The sequence below is a fragment of the Cyprinodon tularosa genome, unplaced genomic scaffold (assembly GCF_016077235.1).
Source record: "Cyprinodon tularosa strain WSP-4 unplaced genomic scaffold, ASM1607723v1 ctg95, whole genome shotgun sequence".
NCBI classification, from domain to species: Eukaryota; Metazoa; Chordata; class Actinopteri; order Cyprinodontiformes; family Cyprinodontidae; genus Cyprinodon; species Cyprinodon tularosa.
In genome coordinates, this window is record NW_024039729.1 from 470,426 (window position 1) to 492,700 (window position 22,275).

General features: G+C 36.8%; 1 protein-coding gene across 4 annotated transcripts; it reads left to right on the forward strand.

Moving 5' to 3' along the window:
• The first annotated feature begins 42 nt into the window (after positions 1–42).
• Positions 43–21,699, forward strand: b4galnt1b (beta-1,4-N-acetyl-galactosaminyl transferase 1b). 4 transcript variants are annotated; one of them, XM_038275229.1, is made up of 12 exons: positions 43–209; positions 2,672–2,773; positions 7,629–7,855; positions 7,941–8,117; positions 8,893–8,999; positions 10,210–10,247; positions 10,344–10,524; positions 13,819–13,911; positions 14,379–14,566; positions 14,643–14,783; positions 14,878–15,115; positions 18,942–21,699. In XM_038275229.1, exons 3-12 carry the CDS (start codon positions 7,641–7,643, stop codon positions 19,157–19,159), a joined length of 1,596 nt encoding a protein of 531 aa, XP_038131157.1. In that variant the 5' UTR covers positions 43–209; positions 2,672–2,773; positions 7,629–7,640; the 3' UTR covers positions 19,160–21,699. The 4 variants fall into 4 exon arrangements, with proteins under 4 accessions (XP_038131157.1, XP_038131158.1, XP_038131159.1 ...); XM_038275230.1 differs by having other exon boundaries at positions 7,633–7,855; XM_038275231.1 differs by lacking the exon at positions 2,672–2,773.
• Positions 21,700–22,275: the final 576 nt, after the last annotated feature.

The following is a 22,275-nucleotide window of genomic DNA, read 5'->3' on the forward strand; positions in this document are numbered from 1 at the left end:
CTGTGCGCTGCGCTGCTGCCGCTGCTGCAGCAGGGGGAGCATCCACAGCGAGCTGCTGTGTGTTGCGATGCGCTGCGACCGCATCTCCTCCTCTCTCTCCCTTTATCCAGATTCACTTCCACCAGACCGCCTTGGATCGGATCCGTTAGAGCAAGAGAGAGCTATGAGCAGGACGGCGGAGAAACGTCTCGTTGCGCGTCTTTACTGAGGTGAGAATCCTGTTCATTACCTTCTATTGTTAATAATAAGCCTGATTAGAGAGGCCCCTACTCAGCTGGACATCTCTGACGATATTTCGATCCATAGATGAACACAATAAAGTATGCACAAAATAGGTGAAAATGTATTTATTTGCTATTTTTTTCTTAATTTCCCTTAATGAGGAAGCAGATTGCATTTGTCGGATAGGTTTAGGATGGAAAGCAACAATGAGCCTTTTAAATGCGTGCATCTTCCCTGCAGTGTTTTTCACCGTCATAGGTAAACGCTAATAGGCCTGCTTGTCGCTTGGTATTCAGCCCTGTTTTGAATTGCGGCACGTAAAATATGCCATATTTTCCTTTTTTTCCATTATGGTCGCTTGTGGGTGCAGAGAATGTAACATGAAAAAGGAGGCTAGAATTGTGATGGACCTATAAGTGAGCAGCTGTTCTGTCCCTTGCACTTTTGGAGGGACCCCAGTCTATTCCTACACCCTTAATCACTCCAAATATGCTCCCTGTAATTCCTGTGCTTTGTGCCACACAGTACATTACTGTTTTTTTTAATTACTATTCAAGATGAAGCACAATCATCCAGGGCTTTAGGAGTAAAGAGAGGATCTAGAGGGTTTCATCTGTGGTTTCAAATAAACCATAAAGCCACAACAATGTTCTTCTTTTTTTTCAAATTCTGTTCATTAATTGTGAAATATTACACAAACATCTAAATTCTGGTCTTAACCAAAGCAAGCACAAAAAACACACACTTTACATTATAAAAGCATAAGGAAACTGATCTGTTCCTGTCTTAGGGGTACTCTGGAATGTTAATTGTAACTGACTGCTTGTAAACTCTTGTTCTAAAAATATTCTCCCTTTGATTACTTTCATTTGTTTACTTTTTTTTTGATAACCTGCATTACTACAAAATGCTATATTTAAATGCTTATTTCATGTATTGCGAAAAAAAAGGTATTCCAAACTGCTCAATTATAAACCACTCTGACCAGGCACGGACTGGTAATCTGTGATACCCGGCATTTGCCCGGTGGGCTGGCCCTCCTTAAATCATACCGGCCCCATCACTTACTCTCTGGCCGAAGCACCTGTGACAGTAAATAACTCAAGGAGCTCCAGAAGTAATACAACTTAAACTATTTAAATGATGCATGCAGTATATATAGCCCTTCCTTGCAATGCATATCCTTGTGACAGTTGGCATATGGTGTAATTTTCTATTTCGTCAAACTGTAAAATCCTTGCATCAAACTAAGTTATAATAAAGCTAAAATGCTTTCTTTAAACCAAACTACGATGTTCCTCTTATATTTGGCAAATTCATTTTTTAATATCTCGCAATGATGGGGTTACCATCTAAAGGCTATCGTTTCCTGTCTTATGTGCATTGTTTAGGATGGCTGTCTATAGGTAAAAAATGTTTTTCTTTAGATTTATGGCTTAAGAGATCCATAGACTTTGGTTGAAATTTGGGGAGATTTCATATATCCGGTTTATGAAAATTGTTTGGACTGGAAAACGAGAGTCAGTGCCATCTGGCAACCCTGCTTGCATGATGTTGTAGACCTAGTATGTTTATGTCCAAGCCTGACTCTGATGCAGAGAAAGATATCTTAAGCAAGAAACCACATACTTTTTGTATAAAGAAAATTAAAAACAGATGACATTGATCAGTCTGGGAAATCCCTAGGAAGTGAAGACATCGCCAAGAGAGTCTAAGAGAAATAGTGCTGAACCTTCTCAGAAGTGGCCATTCACTTACTCCAGGAATGCACCACGACTCATTAGTGAAATCGCAAATAAACCCAGAACAGCTGGTAAAGCAATGCAGTTCCCAACACTGCAAAAGTCAGGATTTCTGTACTTTCATCAATAGAAGTAACAATTCTGGGTTTGGAACCACTGCACTAATAGATTTGCCAAATGTATGCACATAATGGCCACTATAGATACCAGATAAAAAAAAAAAAAAACACTTAATATTGGCTAGCTGATGTACTGGTCTATCTCTACTCTCCTGCCACAGATGCACTTCAGTAATCTGGATATTGTACCCAAGGATGAACTACGATTCTCTTTCTGATATCTTAGCTGATTTCTTTTGGGGTTTCAATAAGAAACAGAAGGAGTCAGTGTATTTTAGATTTTACCTTAAAATACATTTACAGATATGTAGTGCATGTAACACCCAGTTAACTAAAATGTTGCAATCTAATTTATCAGAAATAATAAGAGTTTTTCTAACTTGCCATAAGGCTCATCAGTAATGTATGTAAATTTGAAGATGGAAGGCGTTTTTAACCTGAGAAGCGAGAACTTTAGTGTCATTTACTGTACAACAGTGAGAATATGTTATAAAGGTATTTTGATACAGTGTATATAAATATCTGATGTCAGTTCCACTTCTTTTCATGCTGAACTGCCAGTTTATGGTGTTGTTATCTGATTTTCAGATGGAGCCAGAGCTCATGTGTTTACCCCACTGTCTGCTTGGTTTCTGGAGATGCTGGTCTCAACAAAGATTAATCCTTTACTAACTGGATCGAGCCAGTGAGGTACATTTTAGAGAGAGACTGAGAGTTTTATATGTTTGAACTATCTGAAATGGTAAATGCATTCAATGTCACTAGTGTTTGGTGCACTGTGATTGGTTAATACTTGGCTATGCTGCAGGCTTCTTTTCAAAAGGGAGTGTCTGTCAGACCCAACAACACACAAGGGCTTGTGTTCTCCTCCATTTAAATCACGTGATCAGTTGGATGATTAAAATGAAATCTATGTACTTATGATGTGTTTTCTTCTTCGTTGCTTATTTCAAAGGGTAAAACACCTCATTCTATGCAGAGCTGTTTCCAGATGAGACAACTAATGAAAGCACACCTAAAGGGACACATTGTTTGTTGTTGTTGTTGTTTTTGGTAGCATTAGGAAGACAAAGAACTCATTGTGTTCATATAGACAGGATGTGTGAGTGGTGGAGACTGTCTTAGAATGGGGGAAGAAAAAAAATGCTAGAAAGGGCTGAAAGATTCTGTGTTTTTCAAGAATTCCGATACTGATACTCATAGTCAAATCTTACTCATCTACCAGTAAAAAGTTACTCATCCACTAAAGTATTGCAAAACTCAATTTTGAAAATACTTAAGAATTCAAAAGTACGTGCATTTAAAAGTACTTAAGTATTCAAAAATACATACTACATTTTCTAATATGAGTCTGTATAATTTTAAAGGTAACTTTAAAGATCCTGTAACTTTCAGAAACCACTAGATGTATGGATGCGTTGAACCACCTGCTACAGACTGTATACCAACTGTGAAGAACTTCAGCATAAACATGCCATAAAAAATTACAGCTATTTTTGTCATTAATTCTTATTTCAAAACAGACCAAATAGAAAACAGGAGAGTCTTGATTTTCCTCACAATTGCACTATGTAATTCAAGATTGAATCTATTACCACTTAACAGGGGCGTAGGAAGGTTTTAAAATGTGGGGGGGCAAATAAGACAGATAAGGTATTATAGCCAAATGGCGAGCGGAGCGGACCAAAAAATCTTTTGGGTCCATAGGCAAGGAAAAGTGAAATGCACCCCTATTTAACATGTTTAATTAGCATGCTGATTAAAGAAGCAATCAGTTCATTTACATCTATATCAGCACTGTAGGCTAAAGAGTTATTTTTTCATAAAATAATTCATAATGTTTTGTGTTGCGTGCTCAAGCTCATGTAGTCCACTGTAGTGGAGATTTCTGTAACCTCCTGGAAAAATTTAATTTTTGAAAAAAAAATTATTTTTTTTCATGCCATAAGAAGAGTAAAAACACATATACAAAAATCTTGACTCAGGGATTCATAATTCATGCATCACTATAGCGCATGAGTCAAGAGGTCATTAAGTGGACAGACTCATAAAAGTTGGATACCGAGAAGATGCCCACACATGTTACTTATTAACTAGGTCCCAGTAAACAGTACCTAGTCGTACAAGATGTAAACAATTTACACATACTAAGAGTACTGAAGCTTAACCCATATTAAACAAAATAATAATAATGAATTTGAACATTAAAAAGATAATGAAATAACCAGGAGACTTCAAGTAATTAAAAATGTAATTAAGAGAAAAGAAATTAATTAATAATAATAATTGAATTCAATGACAGTAACTAGGGATGGGAATCGAAAACCGGTTCCTGTTCAGAACCGGTTCCGTATTTTCCGATTCCATGGCATCGTTTGGCAGCTCGCTGAACGATTCTTTTTTCGATTCCCGCAGCACCAGAGCCTAGAGCGCCGGCTCTGGGGAGCACGGCTTACGTCACGTTTTTTACGTACGTTACGTAAGTTACGCAAGTTACGCAAGTTACGCAAGTTGGAAGAACTATTCGAGGAGGAAGACAACGAGCTGCGGTCACTTTGTGAATCAAAGCCCCGTCTTTCCTTAGCCCAGAGGGTACATCAGGAAATCCAGCTCTATAAAAGCTTGCCCTCCATCCCCTGCAGGGATAGCGGCACACTGTGGTGGTGGAACAAGCAAGATACGCTGCCCTTGCTATCTGGACTGGCTGAAAACTACCTCTGTGTGCAGGCTTCCTCCACCCCATCTGAGAGGGTGTTCTCCACGGCTGGAGACACCATAAGCCCTGAAAGATCCCGTATCCTTTCAGAAAAAGCAGATATGCTCATCTTTCTGCAAAAGAACTGTTAATTTTCCCTACTACTGTTTTATAATTAGTATTTTTTGTTATTTAAAATAGGTTATTATCCCATAATTTGTTATTAGACATTGTTGGTTATTAAGTTTGTTCTTGTATTCATTTTTAATTTAAACACAGATGTTACTCCAGTTTCACATTTCCTGTGGACATCTTGATCTTGTTGAGTTTGTAAGATTGTGCAATAGTTAAGTAAACAAAGTTGATGCTGATAATCAAACTGTTTGTTCTCCTTTTTTCCCCAAATTGGAATCGAAAAAAGAATCGATAAAGAATCGAATCGTTTCATAGAATCGAAAAGGGAATCGGAATCGTGAAAATCTTTTCAATTCCCAACCCTAACAGTAACACTATCGATTTATTAGGTAGCCAAATACTTCTTGTTGATATTGATAGCTTTCTTATTGTTGTATTTATCATAATAATAGAAAAAGTTAAAATCAAATTTATATACATACTTTTTGCCCCCCAAAAAGTGAGGGGGAATTGCCCCCCTTGCCCCCCCCTATTCCTACGCCACTGCTTAAGAAACTACAACTCTGATTTTTAGAACTTGGTCACAAGGCAACAACTAATGGCTTAGTAACTACAATATCTACTATTTTAGTTACAATATGTACTATTTCTCAATTAGACCAGGTCTGCTGATAAGTGAGTCCAACACTCAGCTGCCTATTCGGCTTATAAGAAACTCCTGATACAGTGGCATGCAGCAGAACTAACAAAATAAGCTAACAAAATAAGTGATTATGTGTCTATGTCTGCCTGTTTAGTTTTATAATTTTCCGTAGAAGGAAAACAACATATCCTACATTTGAAATGTCAGTGTGTTACAGAAATTCTGTCATTTCTCAAAGAATGTTAATGTTGCTGTAAACATATTCAAACATCATACAAAAAATGTGAGAATGAGATTAAGACAAATGACCACGGATATTTAGTTTTCACATTTACTAGCTTAAAAGTGAATTAAACCATTATGTTGAAATTGACATTTTCAATTTAGTTTAAATGATAATATAATCTCCAAGTATTTCTCTGGCTTTTTCAGCAATGCCTCCCTTATTTTGGCGCAGGACAGACTCTAGAGCAAAAGTTTTTTTTTGTTTTCAAAAAGAAAATCAGATCCTGCAGATTACAAACTAGATAATAATATGAGCAGCTAATAATAATCAAGCAGCAGGAGAAAGAAAAAATTAAATCGTGAGAGAAACTTGTGAGTGACTGGCAGAAAGAAGAGGACACTATTTCTGGAATAAAGAAAACAAACAAAGAAAGCTGTTGGCTGATAGAAATATAGCCAGAACAACAGAAAGCAGTCCATGGATAAGTCACGTGAATACATGTGACTTATAGCTCAGTGTGACTTATACATGTGTTTGTTTTTCCTCTTCATGAAGCATTGACTGAAGTGATCAAAAGACTCCTAAGCTTACAATTTAAATAAAGAAGCAAGTGCTGATGAAGGTTCTCAGTCATCCAGGTCATAGTCATTCCGTAAAAATTCAAAAAATATCCACTGGACTTGGTTTCCAAGATTTGAAGACGTTTCGCCATCTTTTCAGGAAGCTTTCTCAATTCTCAATGGCGGATCCAGACATTTGAATTGAGAAAGCTTCCTGGAGAGGTGGCAAAACGTCTTCAAATCTTGGAAACCAAGTCCAGTGGATATTTATTGAATTTTTACGGAAAGAAGCAAGTATTTTGTGTTTGTCAATGTCAAATTTATTTATATAGCACTTTAAAAACAGGTATAAAACTGCACCAAAGTGCTTTACAGGAAAGACGTCAACACCAATTAACAAAATAGAATGTGAAACACTGCTTCAATTAAAAGCTTAACATTGGGTGAGGAGCTCAGTTACCCGGGAAGAGCTCAGAGTAGAGTCTTTATTCCTCCACGTCGAAAGGAGCCAGCTGAGGTGGCTTGGGCATCTGTTCCTTGTGTGTATTTTTTGGTCCCATTGATTGATGGACTGTCAGTCTTTTCAGGGTGTTTCCTGCCTCATGACCATTATCAGCCAGTACATTATGCCAAGAAACAATGCAAGGCAATCATGTAAGGGGTCCAGGTTTTGCTTTCTGTTTGTAAAACCATTTTGCATGGTGAGATGATGAAGGCTGCATTTGTTTTAGGGCTCCAACTAAAGATTATTTTGCAAATCCATTAATCTGTTCATATTTTTTTTTATTAACTGATTGATAAGCTAGCCAAAGGTTCCTTAAAGAAGACAAAAAAATTAAATCATACGAAACTAAAATTTTTACTCTTAAGGAGTTCTGGATAGAGCATATTAACAGGTGAAAGTTTTTTTATTTTATTTTTTTATTGTTGTTTAAACCTGCTCTGGTAGTAATTATCTGGTAGGGGGTTGCTCCGTCAGCTAAAGTCATATACTACAGTCTCTATACTACAGTTAAAGATAAATAAATTACTAAATTAGTTTACAATTATTTCAAAAATCAATTAATCCGAATAATTGATTAAGCCCTAATTGATTTTAAAAAGCTACACATTACAGTACATTCACTTCCGTCTAACAGTTGATCATGATAGTTCACAGCATCTGCAGCACACTGCTTCCTTCCTTTTGCTGATTGTTTCTGTTGTTGTTTTTTGGTTTCGTCAAATATGAAGTGTGCTTGACAATAAAAAAAAAACAGAAAATCATACTTATACATTCTTATCAGACAGGTTATACTATGCGGTCCCTGAGGAAGACAGTGCTGCTCGCCATTCTGGTGTCTGTGGTGGTTGTACTGGCTCTTCTACACTCATGGCCCACTCGGTCATACAACACAGTGGATGTGTGGCAGCGGCTGGGTCCAACAGTGGAAAGACATCTGGAGGAGAGGCTTCCAGAACCAGACCACCAGTTAAGCAGCATTCCCTATCGTGTAAGGGAAAGTGTGGCAAGGTAAGGCCTCTATGTCCTAAATGAGAAATGTATTTCACCCTATGTATAAATTAAGCTCTTACTACACGTGTCTCTAAATGTTCAGCTTGCTGGCACGTAATGGGTGCGTTTGTGAGGGTGAGACTCCTGGAGTGAACCTGCCGTTCTCCCAGCTCCTGTTCCCGCGGGTGTCAGCACACCCTCTGCACACTGCCTTTGATGCCTCTGAGCTGGAGGAAATGAAGATGAGACGGGCTAAAGAGTATAGAAGCTTCCAGGAGAGGTAAATAAGGAAGTAATACCTCATCCTGGGACTCATAATAACAATTGAATTATTAGTTCATTCTCACTTTCTGTGTCAGGATAGCATGCAGAGATGTGTTGTGCAAATATACATATATTTACTAAAAGCAAGTGGTCAGCCAAACCCTTTGCTACTACACAGCAGAGCATCAGAAACAATCACACTGGGTGAGGGAACTGATGTCTTGATCCATTATAATTAAAACAAGCTTTCACTGTTAAATGTTCTGACATTTTCAGATCTTTCTGGAAATCATTCCTGAAAAGAGGGATTGCATGTTTAAAAAACATTTAATTTAGAACTCTATGTAGTGTATATCTTACTCCAGTTGTTATTGGAATAACTCTAAAAGAGTCAATGTACTTTGACATTACATATTTAACACTGTATGTATTTACAGTGTACATTATGTCAGTTGTCAGAAGTACAAAACTTCTGCTGCTGTTTTTGGAAAATTTGATAACTCTGTGAATTTCAGTGAGCTTTTATTTTGAGTAAAACTAGGGACAAGTAAACTGCTGCACTACTTTGATTTTCAGATCATAATCCTTTTTTTTAACATATCAAACATTGGAAATTGTAGAGAGCTCAACAGCTCAAGGGCTGTATTGTTCTGTACCAACAATACTGTTATCACTACTTTAAAGAATAAGCTAAACCAACTCAAGCACTGTGTCTGTCCATTCTTTTAATTAGTTGGTTTGTAGATTGTATACTTTGTTTAAGCCCTCCTGACCCAAACATTTCTTATCAGGTCCAAAACTGCAGCAGACATACTCATCATCGCAGAGGCCAACAATCCACTACAGTATCCAACACAGGGCCTGGAAGTTCGGCCCCTGAAAACTATCATTATCCCAGGTACTTGTTTCATTGCTCATGTCTTTGTATTTGGGTTCAAGAATTGTAGACTCTCATTTATTATTTGAATGAGGTTTAGTCTAGTCTTTAGGTTAGTCTAGTTTTTTTAAATGGGAGCTCAAAAACTCAAAACAGGGGCAGCTGTAGTAATCTAAAATAGAAATGTGCTTGTGAGCACAAGTCCAAGAACGTGGAGAGCCTATTATAAAGAGTAGAAGAGTAAACGCTAAAATGGCCTTCATTTCTAAGAACAAGAATAGACTGTCGAGTTTCAGATGAAAGTTCTCTCTTTCTGGCCATTTCGAGTGTTTAATAGACCCCACAAATGTGATGCTCCAGAAACTCAATCTGCTCAAAGGAAGGCCAGTTTTGTAGCTTCTGTAACGAACTAAAGTGTTTTCAGATGTGTGAACATGATTGCACAAGGGTTTTCTAATAATCAATTAGCCTTCTGAGCCAATGAGCAAACACACCTACCATTAGAACAATGAAGTAATAGTTGCTGGAAATGGGCCTCTATACACCTATGTAAATATTGCACCAAAAACCAGACATCGCAGCTAGAATAGTCATTTACCACATTAGCAATGTATAGAGTGTATTTCTTTAAAGTTAAGACTAGTTTAAAGTTATCTTCATTGAAAAGTACAGTGCTTTTCCTTTAAAATAAGGACATTTCAATGTGACCCCAAACTTTTGAACGGTAGTGCAGGTGGGCCCAATCACCAGTCTGGGCCCTTTTCCCATGCAGGCCCAGACTGAAATGTGTTCCACACATTATTAGCTTGGCTTTCCAGATTGATTTTCTGGTCCTCTTTGGGGAAACTAAATTGGCTGGACAGTGTAAAACAGGATGTAATGACACCTCAACTGTCTCTGTTGATCAATATGTTGCATGATTTCCATTAGATATGTGTGAATTTGGAACAAATCTGTTGGCCAGGCCTCCATCCTGCAGAAATACAAAGAAATCAACAAAGCTGACCTTTGCTTGACTCTCTTGTTTCGTTTCTAACACAAAAATGTAATCATTAATCCATTAAAAAGTTGTGTGTTTTTTTTGTTTTTTGTTTTTACAGTTTATTTTAGTGAAATAATCACATTTGATTGAGAAATTTCCCACACCAGCATTTGTAGTTGTTTTGAAGAAGTGCTTCCTTCTACATATCATCTTTAACAATTAAAAATTTTTCTGTTTTCTTTTTGTCAGGTTTGGCCTTACATGACGTTCCCAGAAACCATTACACTGTGAGTATTGTGCTCTTTTTCTTTCTTTTCTTTTTTTTTGCCTTCCAATTTTGGGGAATTCTCTCACTTTGTGTTTTATTTTCCACCATGCTGCAGATAAACATCACTGCCAATCTAGGAACACTAAATGTAGCAGCAGAAGTGGAGGGAGTGAAAATAAAAGGTGATGGAGAGATGCATATGATGCTGTCTAGTAGTTTGTTACCGAACATGAACCGACAGCTGCAGTTTGTCACCTACACAAACACGCTGTTTCACCCCAGCACTGCAGACACAGGTAAGACCTCCATAGTCTTGGGATTTCTCAGGGTTAAGATAGTTGAGAAAATGATAAGCAAGTCATAACAGTTTTCCACTTTTTTATATTTCCTTTAAACCACATTTCAATCCCTGCATGTAAACCACATTTTTATGCAGAAATGGCCTTTTCCCAATGTCTGACATTAAAACAGGCATTTAAGGTAAAAAAACAAAAAATCTATGGGTTTTTCGGTTCTAACAATTATACAGAAGAATTTTAAATATACAAATGCCAAGTCACCACACTGACTAGGATTGAAGGGGATTCTGTAACACAGAGATAACTGTTTTTTTGAGAAAAGGCTGCCTGTACACAGAAATGTAATAACATGGCCTGAAAAGCCTATCATAGAGGAAGAAGCCATTGCTCCAATAGCAAAAAACAGCCAGTTTTCCGTATGCAAATGCAGCCAAAGGCAATTATCTTTGCTGACATACACTGAAAAAAAGATACTTTGGATCAACTTAAAAAAATACTGTAATTTGTTACACCTAAATGTATTACTTTGTCTCAAATTAAGTTTCTGATGTGTTTGAAACTATACATTTTGATTTCCTAGAAATATATATTTTTACCTTAAGCCAAAGAAAGAAACTACATTCATACAAAGTAAAACTATAACTTATAAGTTTTATGCTTTTTTATAATCTATTTTTTCTATTTGGAAAAATGAAATATGTACCATTACATACAAGTATAAATGTAATTTGGAATAAAGTAGTGACAAAAATAAAAACATAATTCTGATCCAACAATATTGACCACAGACAGGATTTATAATTCATGATAACTTAGAGCTTGACCTTTAGTTGTTAAAAGATCATTAGTTCGATCCTATTTTTTTTTTTTTAAAGCTAAGCTGCAGTTCCTCTGAGTTCGTAAAATCGTCTCCATATGATAATGGAACCATTTCTCCTGATGACTCCAAATTTTTATCTCAGCCCTTTATGTGTAGGACAAGAAAACAAAGGAAATAAGCTTGTGGACTGATAATATGGATGACCCAACTAATATAGTTTATTATTTCACCAAATGATAGAGAAATGTATGAAGAGAGTAGAACAAAAATCTCTCTTTGTTAAGAATCTCATATTGAACAATTTAAACCTAGACTGTTAATTCTAACTTATCTAAAAACATAAAAATAATTCTAATCAAGAAAAATGTAATTTAATATCTGGCAAATATCTAGGAGATCTTAATTAAATAAGCTATTAAGTAGAGCTACATCAGCTTTTCCAGTTAGTAGATTGAGAGTACTGTGACTGCATGATCTAGATCTAGATCTACGATAGTACTTGGGAATGCTATTATTGAATAGTATTTCCAAGCCTATTGAAAACCTCAAAGGGAAACTTAATATGATCTAATTATTTGGCATGATTAGTCATTTCTAAATAGATTTGTGCGTAAAAAGGTCTAGTATCCTTATAATAATTCAGAAAAGAAAAGTTCCTACAGGAAATCTGACTTGGTTACTGAATGTTACCCAATGTGCATCATATTATCTTGGCTACAACATTATCAAGATCTTTTAATCTACAGATGACAAGAACAGGGAGGGTAAAAAAGCATAGCAACATTTTAAAGCTCACTGACAAGGTAAACGGTCACCAAACTGAAAAAAAAAAGTATTGTTATCTGAATCAGGATCTTAGTCCAGCAAAGTCTTTAAACAGAGAGAACAAAACAATATGGTCTAATATATGATAAAAGACTGCATAGACAGGCAGAACATCCTGTGGAGATGCAGACAGAGCTTCTAAAGTCTGAAGTTTTGATTGGTTTTGTTTTAACCAAACTGGTACATCTTGTTTACACCTACAGAAAACCTTGCACTGAAAAAAAGATCTAAAAATAAGAGAACATTTCTTAGATTAACTGTATTTACCCTTAATTTGAGTAGGTAAATGAGATAGTTTGCCAATGGAATTAGTATTTTTATTCTTAAAATAAGATAATTCGATAATATGACTTATAATAAGACAATGTAATTGTGTTTCCTTATTTTAAGTATAAATTGTCTTGTTCCATTGGCAAGATGTCTCTTTAACCACCTAAGTCCAAGAAAAAATGCACTAATTTTAAGTAAAAATTACTTCTAGATTTCGATTTTTTCCAAGTGCTTGTAAATCAGCAGACCATATCAACCAATCAGAATTCCAAAAAAGTAAAAAAAAAGAAAAAGGTTTCCAGATGCTTGAAAAGTTGTTTTTAGAGTCCTTACCAAATCTTTGCGCTTTTCTTGTAGACATCATGTCAGCTACACATAATTGACAGGGATGAGATTTGGGAGACGTCTCTCATAATTAGTTTTCAGCAACAATAATCCATAGTTCCACAGTGGCTTTCCGTAGTTCCAATGTTGTCACAACATTGTCATGACATACACATGTACAGCCTCAGGGTGGGCATGCTTTGGGCAGTGTTGGCTCAGAGGCTCTGAGAAACTCAGTCATGCTTTTATCTTTAGTAGAACTGATTCCTGAAACAGTGTCTTCACAGGTTTGCCAAAAATAAAGACCATCAGAAAGCTGCAGCTGATCCAGCTGCCCATGTTCTCACTACAGCTAAGAAAGTAGAGAACATCAGCCCGATTTTGCAGTCCTTCCACTGGCTCCCTGTAGCTCAGATTAGACTTTAAAATCCTTATGTTAGTTTATAAATAACTGAATGGATCAGCAACTCAATACATTAACAGATTTGTTGTCAGTGTATCAACCTCTCAGACCACTCAGGTCTTCTAATTCCAGCCTACTCTGTACACCCAGAACTAGAGTCATTTAGAAGCAGCATTTAGTTCCTATGCTCCACTTATCTGGAACAAACTTGCAAAAGACTATAAAAGTGCTGACTGTGGTCCAATTGTTTTATTTTCATTGATTTATTTTCTTTGTTTTATTTACTACATGCTTTAAATCTTGTTTTTAGGACTTAATTGCGTTCATTCTGTGTTTACTTTGCTTTTATGTATTGTTTAATTCACGCAAAGCACTGAATTGCCTTGCCAAGGTGGGTATTTGAGACTGTGGTTTTCCTTTCTCCAATTTTAACTTCAGAATAAAAATGTATCCAAACTTGTGCACACTTTCCTGTTCTGTCCCTATTCCATTCAAATCCATATCTGAAAGCTGAAATTGAAGTCTATGTATGTCCCTTTATTGAATGGTTGTAACTTTTTATTTACCTGTTTATTTGAATTGGTAAATATTTACAAAAAATACCTGTCTGTAGATAGAAAATTAATCACATTTTCATTTTGTCCTTTAGTGCAGTTTGAGACAGAAGGCCATCAAGCTGTCTTAAGCATCAAGATCCGTCATGCAGTAACTCCAAAACTTTACAACACTGGCTCTAAAGGAGGTACAGTACAATTATATTTCTATAACTGTTTACAAGCTGTGATTTTATAAACTTAACTTAAAGTTGAAAATAAAACAGACTCAGCTTACAAACCTTTCCTTGCTCAATTTGTTTATTTAACTACAGTAAGTTAATTATTTTTTAAAAGAGACAGGATTATACCAGTTGTAAAAACAAAAATGCCTGGATTAAAGGATGAAAAATGTCAATGACATGATTTAAAAGTCTCCTGTTACCAAAAAATTACCCATGATGGCAAGAGGTCTCCCAGAGAGAGATAGATGGAGGACCTTTGTAGGAGGTAGCTGTCTAGAATGTCACTTCTACCTCTCAGGTAGATAGATATTCAACAATCCAACCCAAGACTCATGTAACCAACACAGAGCTATCAGGCCATCAAATAACTAAATGTTACTGTCATAATCAAAGTTTGAAGCGTGTTCTCCTTTAATATTTGTCCTCTGCAGAGTATAATATCAGCGCTCTTGTTACCGTGGCCACAAAAACCTTCCTGCGTTATGAAAAACTTCAAAACCTTATTGACAGCATCAGAAGATACTACCCTACGGTCACGATAGTAATTGCTGACGACAGTGAAAATCCTAAAACTATTTCTGGGCCTTATATCGAGCACTACATAATGCCTTTCGGGAAGGTAGGGAGCTGGTGTTTGTCTAATGTTGCTGCTGATTCTCTTTGAATCTCTAAATCTGAAACATCTTTTGTCTTAGGGTTGGTTTGCTGGACGAAACTTGGCTGTTTCGCAGGTCACGACAAAATATGTGCTCTGGGTGGATGATGACTTTTTCTTCACAGCCAGTACCAAGCTGGAGAAGCTTGTGGATGTTTTAGAGAGGACCACTCTGGATCTGGTGAGTGCCATAAGAGATCAATTATGGCTCAGTGAGAATGTTTTAAGCGTTATCACAGAGATTTGTCTGCATGTTTCTGCGTGTGTATTTGTAGGTTGGGGGTGCAGTGAGAGAAGCCACAGGGTACACGGCTACCTACAGGCAAACCATCTCCATCGAGCCAGGAGAAGAGGAAGGAGACTGTTTGCACATGAGAAGAGGATTTCATCATGTTATGGAGGGATTTCCTAACTGTGTTGTGACAGACGGGGTCATTAATTTCTTCTTGGCTCGCACGGATAAAGTCCAGCAGGTCGGCTTTGACCCTCGCCTCGCCAGAGTTGCTCACCTGGGTGAGTTCAGTAAAAGCACAGAGATTAGATTTGATAACAACGCAGTTTTAAAATGTGGCTGACTTAAAATATGCTTCACCTTTTGTTCCCTTGGTACACACAAGAGAAAGAAGAAACACACTGTTCATTGTAATTATTTTTAGAAAAGTTGCTAGGCAACAGGAATTTGTACCACTGTGAGTACTTAAAATATTTTTAATAGAATAGAATAGAAAATCCATTTATTGTCCACAATGGAGAAATTCTAGTGTTTACAGCATTAAAAAGATAATAGGAAAAATGGTGTTACGACCACCAAGGGCACAACATATTTGAGGACACGAGACAAAAAGATGAGGGTTCAACAAGATATTTTATTTATAAATTCTCTCCTCTTTAGTTTTCTTGGCTCAGCTTCTTCTGATTTTTCTGCGAAGAAAATAAAGTTAGAGGCCCTCAGATCCCGTGCCCCAAAGGAATCAAAAAATAAGAACCCAAAAGTAACAACAGAAAGATGGACCTGGCAGGCCGATCAAACAGAACAAAACGGTACAGCAGGGGGCCAACCCTATACAGGGCCGTCGAAGCCCCTACTGGTACCGGACTAAAGCACAAAAATAACCTAAGCAAAAGAAAAATCGAAAATAGGACAACCGGTCCCACCAGGCCAAAACCACAAGAAAAAAAGCAAGCAACGGCTAACCAAAATACCGCATGGCAGGCTGGAACGTCCGCTGCGGGCCGCAGCGACAAGACAAGCGTGCACCGCGCACAGTGGAACGAGTGGAAGCAGGTGGAAAAGCGGAGTCCAGGCGAGGATGGAAGGGAACGCCCCAACATGCCGAAAGCCAGCTTATTTATAGGCGGACAACAGCACCACAAATTAACGTAATTAACTGGCCAAAAGAATTATTCAACTCCCAAAATATATTAACAAAAGATCCTTCAACTAAAGTCTGTAAGAAAACAAAGAAAAGAAATAGACAAAAATCATAATGTGCCCGAAGCACATAACAAATGGTCACACAAGTGTGGGCCTTACAAGAATAATATAATAGTGAAGAGTTAAAAAATAAACAAATGAAACACTGAAATGCAAAGTCTTTAGACAATATAAATACTGTGCACCTGGAGAATACATAACCAATATACAGTTAAGGACATTTTTACAGTAATGGATATTTAAAAAAAAAACAGCAACATTAGAGATGTGCAAGATGACAGCAGCATGTTATTTAACTGACTAAGGTAGAAACTCTGCAAAATCTGCATGAATGTAACAACCTATTGAGATTGTTGGGAACAGTGATGGTTATAAAGTCTTACAGCTGCTGGGAGGAAGGATCTGTGATAACGCTCCCTGGTGCATTTAGGATGCAGCAGTCTGTCACTGAAGGAGCTCTCCAGTTCTGCAAAACAGCTCCATGCATTAATAACTGAGTTAGAGCATCTTTGTAAATCATCTTTGCAGTGTCACAATTACTTCTATATATATATATATATATATATATATATATATATATATATATAAAGCAGCAAGCTGACATACTACATAATATTTAAATATGAGACTGACTGCAACAGTTTTGGTACTGTAATTGAAGAATCTGCACAGGATTAAGAAAACAACACAATTGCCTGGTTTAATAAAACATTTTTGGAATTCCTTATTATAGTGTGAAGGTAAATATAACTACTACAATGCTGGGCACATAAGTTTTTCTATTGTTTTTCTAGTCATCCTTATTGCTATCACACTGTATGTAGTAGCAGATTTCCTATTTAAATACCAGGCTTATTTGACCCAGGCCCAGCCCAGAAATTAAAGTCAGAAAATGCAGCCCAGTTCCTGACCACATTGTTAACACAGTTTTGAAACTACAGCTTTGATTATAGCACATATAAAAAAAGAACAGAGTATGTTACTGAAGGAATTTTTATTTCAATCTAAAACAAATCAAATTCTAGAATGATAAAAAAAAGAACACTTAAAATAAGTTTTAATGCTGAGGTACATTTGTTGTGAGGTGTTGACCTTAATTAAGTCATGCTATGAATACATGTTGCTCCAAGTGGTAGTTGCACCATGCAAAACGAGGAGCAAACACATCTACATTTCAAAAGATAGTAATAAATAAAAATGCTAGGAATGAGCAGTAATTACTGCTTCCTCTTTGTCATCTGCAAGCAGAAGTGAAAGCAGTTACCCTTCTTGCTTCATGCAGTCACAGGACAGGCACTATTTATTTATTAGAGCGAAAGGCAAAAAAAAGAAAACACTCCAACCTTAATCATTGAGGGAAGGGCAGGGTTTATTGTAACCATGTAGACAGTGGCTCTCCGAAACCTCCTGCCAGTGACCTACTGGCTGGTTGCAGAACATCTAGTTATGCCTAAACCACTCTTTATTGCAATCTCAGTGCCCTTGAGTTAGTTTGGAAAAAGTCAATTACAGCCAAGAAAATGGACATCCATTAAAACACATAAGAGAAGAAGGATAAAATATTAACCTCCTAGCTTAAAGTGAACATGAAGCAACTACTTCTAATCACAATTTACATTAGAAAGCTAATTTTTGCACAAAAAATCGCTAAAAAAGATTAAATCAAAACCATAAGAAGAACTTCAGTGTCTTCCATTTACATATGAGTTAGTTGAGGAGTTAATTTCATGTAAATTTAGTGACCCTAATTGTGGTCAACCCTTTGATTCACCATATACGGCATATATGTGTTGTGTTGATTAGAGACACATCTAAAAGTTGTAAGAAACCATACCTTGAGGGCCACAATTGCAGTAACCTTGTTCAGAAAAAAAGAGTGCTATCTGAGAGCGTACTCTAAAAATAGGAAAACACAGGCAGTCCTCTGGTGTGTTCCACCCTCAAATTGATAAAGGCTGACCTTAGCGCACAGACACAGGAGAGAATCTACAGGTGCATAAAAAGCAAGTCAAGAGCACAGAAAAGGAGCATGCATTCAAGATTGTGATGTATTGAGGGTGTCATGGTGCTGAATCTGCAGACATAGAATGTCCACAATAGATGCGAAGAGAAGTTTACATGCGTGTGTTTTAAATAACACTGCTTGTATGAGTATTTATCACAGGTGTGCACTATTGGAACATAGTTAACCTGACTCCTCCAGATGGATTTGCTCCGCATGTCCATCTGGAAACCTTCCGTTGAAGTAATTTTGGGAAGGGGCGAAAATACTGGTTAGCTGATTGGCCTATGTTGGTGATAGACGGGCCAAATAAACCAATCAGATCAACGAAGCATATGACGTACTAACAGAGCGACGACGAAAACACAACCACAAACCAGGCTACTCTTGCCGAAACCAGTCGGGAGAAGAGCAAAAACATCTTTTCCTCTGAGAAAAGCCTCCAGAGCAGTGTTTTGCTCTTCTTTCAGTGAAGAAATACAGTGTAATTCCGATAAAACTTGCTCGATAGCCACGCTAACGCTAGTTTCATCGGCTGAAGCCGCCACGTTCTTTAGACTGAACTGTCGCGCTTCTCGTTGCGTCACACCTCAACCCGCCTCAAAGCCAACGCTGATTGGACGTTCGTTTGGTGAACGGCTCCAAATTTTCTTTAACGGAGAGTCTCCAGACTGATTAGCGAGTGAAATCTTGAAAGCTCGCAAGATCAGGATGGTCTCACGAGGCTAGAACATAGTTGCTTCAAAAAAGAAGGTCTGAAATTAGGCCTTTTTGCAATGTAAAAAATACTGACTTTTTTTTCCCCATTTCACAGTTTTTTTTAGTCTTTCTTTTGAATTAAATAAATTTATTCTATGTATTTGATTCATGTTTCTTAGTTCCCTTTTTTTGACATCTTGCAGAGTTTTTTATCGACGGCCTTGGATCTCTCCACGTCGGCTCCTGTGACGACGTCATTATCAATCACGCAACGAAGATCAAGCTACCATGGGTCACGCAATCTGAAAGTGACAAGACGTACGCCAAGTTTCGCTACCCACCGCCCTCCTCTGATGCCACGCGCACAAAAAACGGCCTCCTGTACTTCAAGAACCGATTTCAGTGTTTGACTCGTAATTAGTTTCACATCCCTCCGAAGGTTGGTCTGTTCTTCCTGAGTTGCCAAAGATGTTTTCCTCTGCACCCCGCACCATCAGATAAGATTTATGGCAAACGGTTTGGATTGTTCTATTAAATAACCTTGATCAGGTTCTAGCAATGCCTGCCTTTGGAGCAAGCTTTGCCTCTTCTATTGAACGGTTAAAAGTGGCTCAACAAGTTCTAGTCTGGTAAGACAACAGGAGAAGATTAAATTAAATGTTTAAGTGACAGCATATTTAGATAAATATGCTTTGTCAAATCTTATCTGGCTACATAAGCTTGAGCTGGTCAAGAACAGAAGGAAAACCAAACTGGTAGACAGTTTTCGTCTCTTCTTTTCCACCTTGTTTATCTGTGTGGTATGTGTTTCCTTGCTTGGAAAACCAATCACGACAACTGATGACCTGAAAAGGAGAACTCCTTATTAATATATAACGCTTCCCAGTAAGAGACAATCCTGAGCTCACCGGTGCCACAAGAAGAACATTCAGATATACATGTCTGGCAGCACAATTTCGAGTGTTTATTTATTTATTTATTTTGGTCACATTTTTTCTACCTCCGTACCTAGAGTCATTTTTTTTGTTTGTTTGCTAATGCCCCATCTCAAAAAAAGAAACTTTTAAACCTGTCCATCTGGAGCGATGACTGTTGTAAGCAGCTTTGGTTATTTGTTGCAGCTCTCCATTTCCTTCAGAAGGAGGTGGGTCTGTGTTTGAATCCTAGTGAATGATGTAAAAATGCATCTTGACATGCTACCCAAATAGAAATGTGGATGAACAAAACTGAACTGAGTTAAGTTTAGAGCTGCAACTTATTATTTTGCTAGTCCATTCATCTGTTTATTATTTTTGGAATGAACAATTAATAATCGGATAGCCAAAGACTCCTTAAAGAAGATTTTTAGTGAAATTAAGCCAAGTGGAACTAAAATTTTTCCACTTGTGGAGTTCAGGATAAATCCTACTGACAGACAAATAAGTTTTTCACCACAAATGCTAAATGTCTAATATATTTATTTTTACAATATTGGTATAATTACTGCTCTAATTGGGTTGCTCTGTCAGCTAAAGGCACATTTTAGAGTCTTTACACTCCAGTTAATGATTAACCGATTATTAAATTAGGTGACGATTATTTCAATAATCGATTTATCATGATTAATTGGATTTATTGTTTCAGCCCTAGTTAAATTAAACAAAAACAATGAAGAATTGATAAACTTGAGAATGTGAGAGATGGAAAGAAGCATAGCAACTCTGTTTTCATTCATATATCATTCAGGTCGTCTCACTGAGATCTTATCGGTAAAAGCAAACTAAATGACAAGCGCAGCAATAGAATAAATAAATAAATATCACAGCCTCTGAAATGGCATCCTCATATCATTTGATCGATTCCTTTAAATACAGATTAGTTCATTTCCAAAAAGAATTTTTTGTAATTAATGTTATTGTTAAGAATATTTTTGTCTTATAGATTTTTCTTTGTGCTTCTTGTTCACAAACCTGTAATTTTGTTTTGTTAACAAAAGCAACATGCATACATCAGTGATACTATTAGTTATTAATTCCCTACAGTCCTGCCTGTCTTGTTAAATAATTTTTCCACAGAAGGGATGCATTTGTTATGTTGATTGTTTTACTCACTTTAAACACCCTCCCAGAAAAAAAAAAAATACTAAAGTACTGAAGTGAAAGTTTTTTTTTCTCTCACAGCATTATGATCCATTTTTATTTTGAATGGTATTAAATGTCTGTTGAAAAAACATATGTTTTTTATGTTTTTCTTGGAGTTTAAGGATGGAGATGAATATGCAGATCACAATACAGTACCCTTTACATTTATTTTACCCTTGTTAAAGAATTTCTTACAATCCTTTAAAATAAACTGCCATTTTGGGGATTTTCTGAGCCCCTGATGCTAACAGTGCTGTTTACTGCAGGTCTATAACATTTAGTTTTGGAGATGTTTTTTTTTTTCACCCTTCTTCTCTCTGTGAGTCGGCATGAAAAACTTGGACCCTCGTCTGGCCTTGATGGTCACTGAAGAAACTTTGTTTCTCCGGCAAACTGGTCCAGTTTAAAATTCTTTCTACTTAATTAGATATTAGCAATTTTAGATGATCAGCGATTGGATTGTGACAAAAGGATTATCACACTTTCTTAAATGGCATGGCGTCCTATATTTCACAAATAAAATGATCCTCTGTGTCATGCTACAATGCTCACAGTGGATACATTTATCTGAAGGATTCTCTTAAGGTTGCTTTACGGTGGAAGAACCAATGAAACAAATCTCAAAGTAATGCCTGAATTTGCATTTAAGTTACTGAAATGTGCATGTCTTATTTTTTTTTTTTTTTGGTTGTATTTGTTGTTTTTGCAATCTTAAAATCATAATTTGGAATTTCTGTCCTCAACATTTCTAATGTATTATTAATCAGAACGGGTGTCACATTTATTGAGACTTTACTTACGGTATTAAAAAGAGGATACAAATAAAAATACGCTAATGTCAGAGAATGTGGAACGATTATTTGATCATATTTCAACAGAAAAATCAAGAGTCAAACTTAGAGTTTTATGACACTAAACATTACTGCAACACCTTTTAATTTATTAAACCCCTTTTCTTGATAAATAGCTCCCGGAAGAAAATCCATACATCCCTCTCTTCAGGCATAAGGTTTTTCCTCCTCATGGGTTCATCAAACATTTGCAGCCCATAAGTGATACAGTCTCTCCAGCAAGTCCTGGGTTTGATTTTGCTCCCATGAAAAAAAAGCTCAGAGGGAAAACAGCTGGGAATCACCATCAGTTCCCAGCTTCAAACTGGCTCTAGGGACCAAGAATGTCACTGAAGCACATGTTTGTCGCATTAATTGTTTTTGTTCAAGCATTGAACTGAAAGTAAATGTATGCTGTAAACAATCTAATTTAAACGGACAATATGCATTTAAAAAGCACTGATTACAAAATGTATACACCCTGAGTGAAGGTACAAATATGGAGGAAACACTATTGTGAAAGAAACAAAAACAGCATAAAAATGATTATTAATCACAAAATTAAAGCTGTGTCAGTCAACAGTCTC

Coding starts and splice junctions, on each gene's coding strand:
- b4galnt1b (XM_038275229.1), top strand. CDS start 7,641: ATGCGGTCCCTGAGGAAGACAGTGCTGCTCGCCATTCTGGTGTCTGTG. Junction 9,000..10,209: donor GAAAACTATCATTATCCCAG/GTACTTGTTTCA, acceptor TCTTTTTGTCAG/GTTTGGCCTTACATGACGTT. Junction 13,912..14,378: donor CAACACTGGCTCTAAAGGAG/GTACAGTACAAT, acceptor TGTCCTCTGCAG/AGTATAATATCAGCGCTCTT.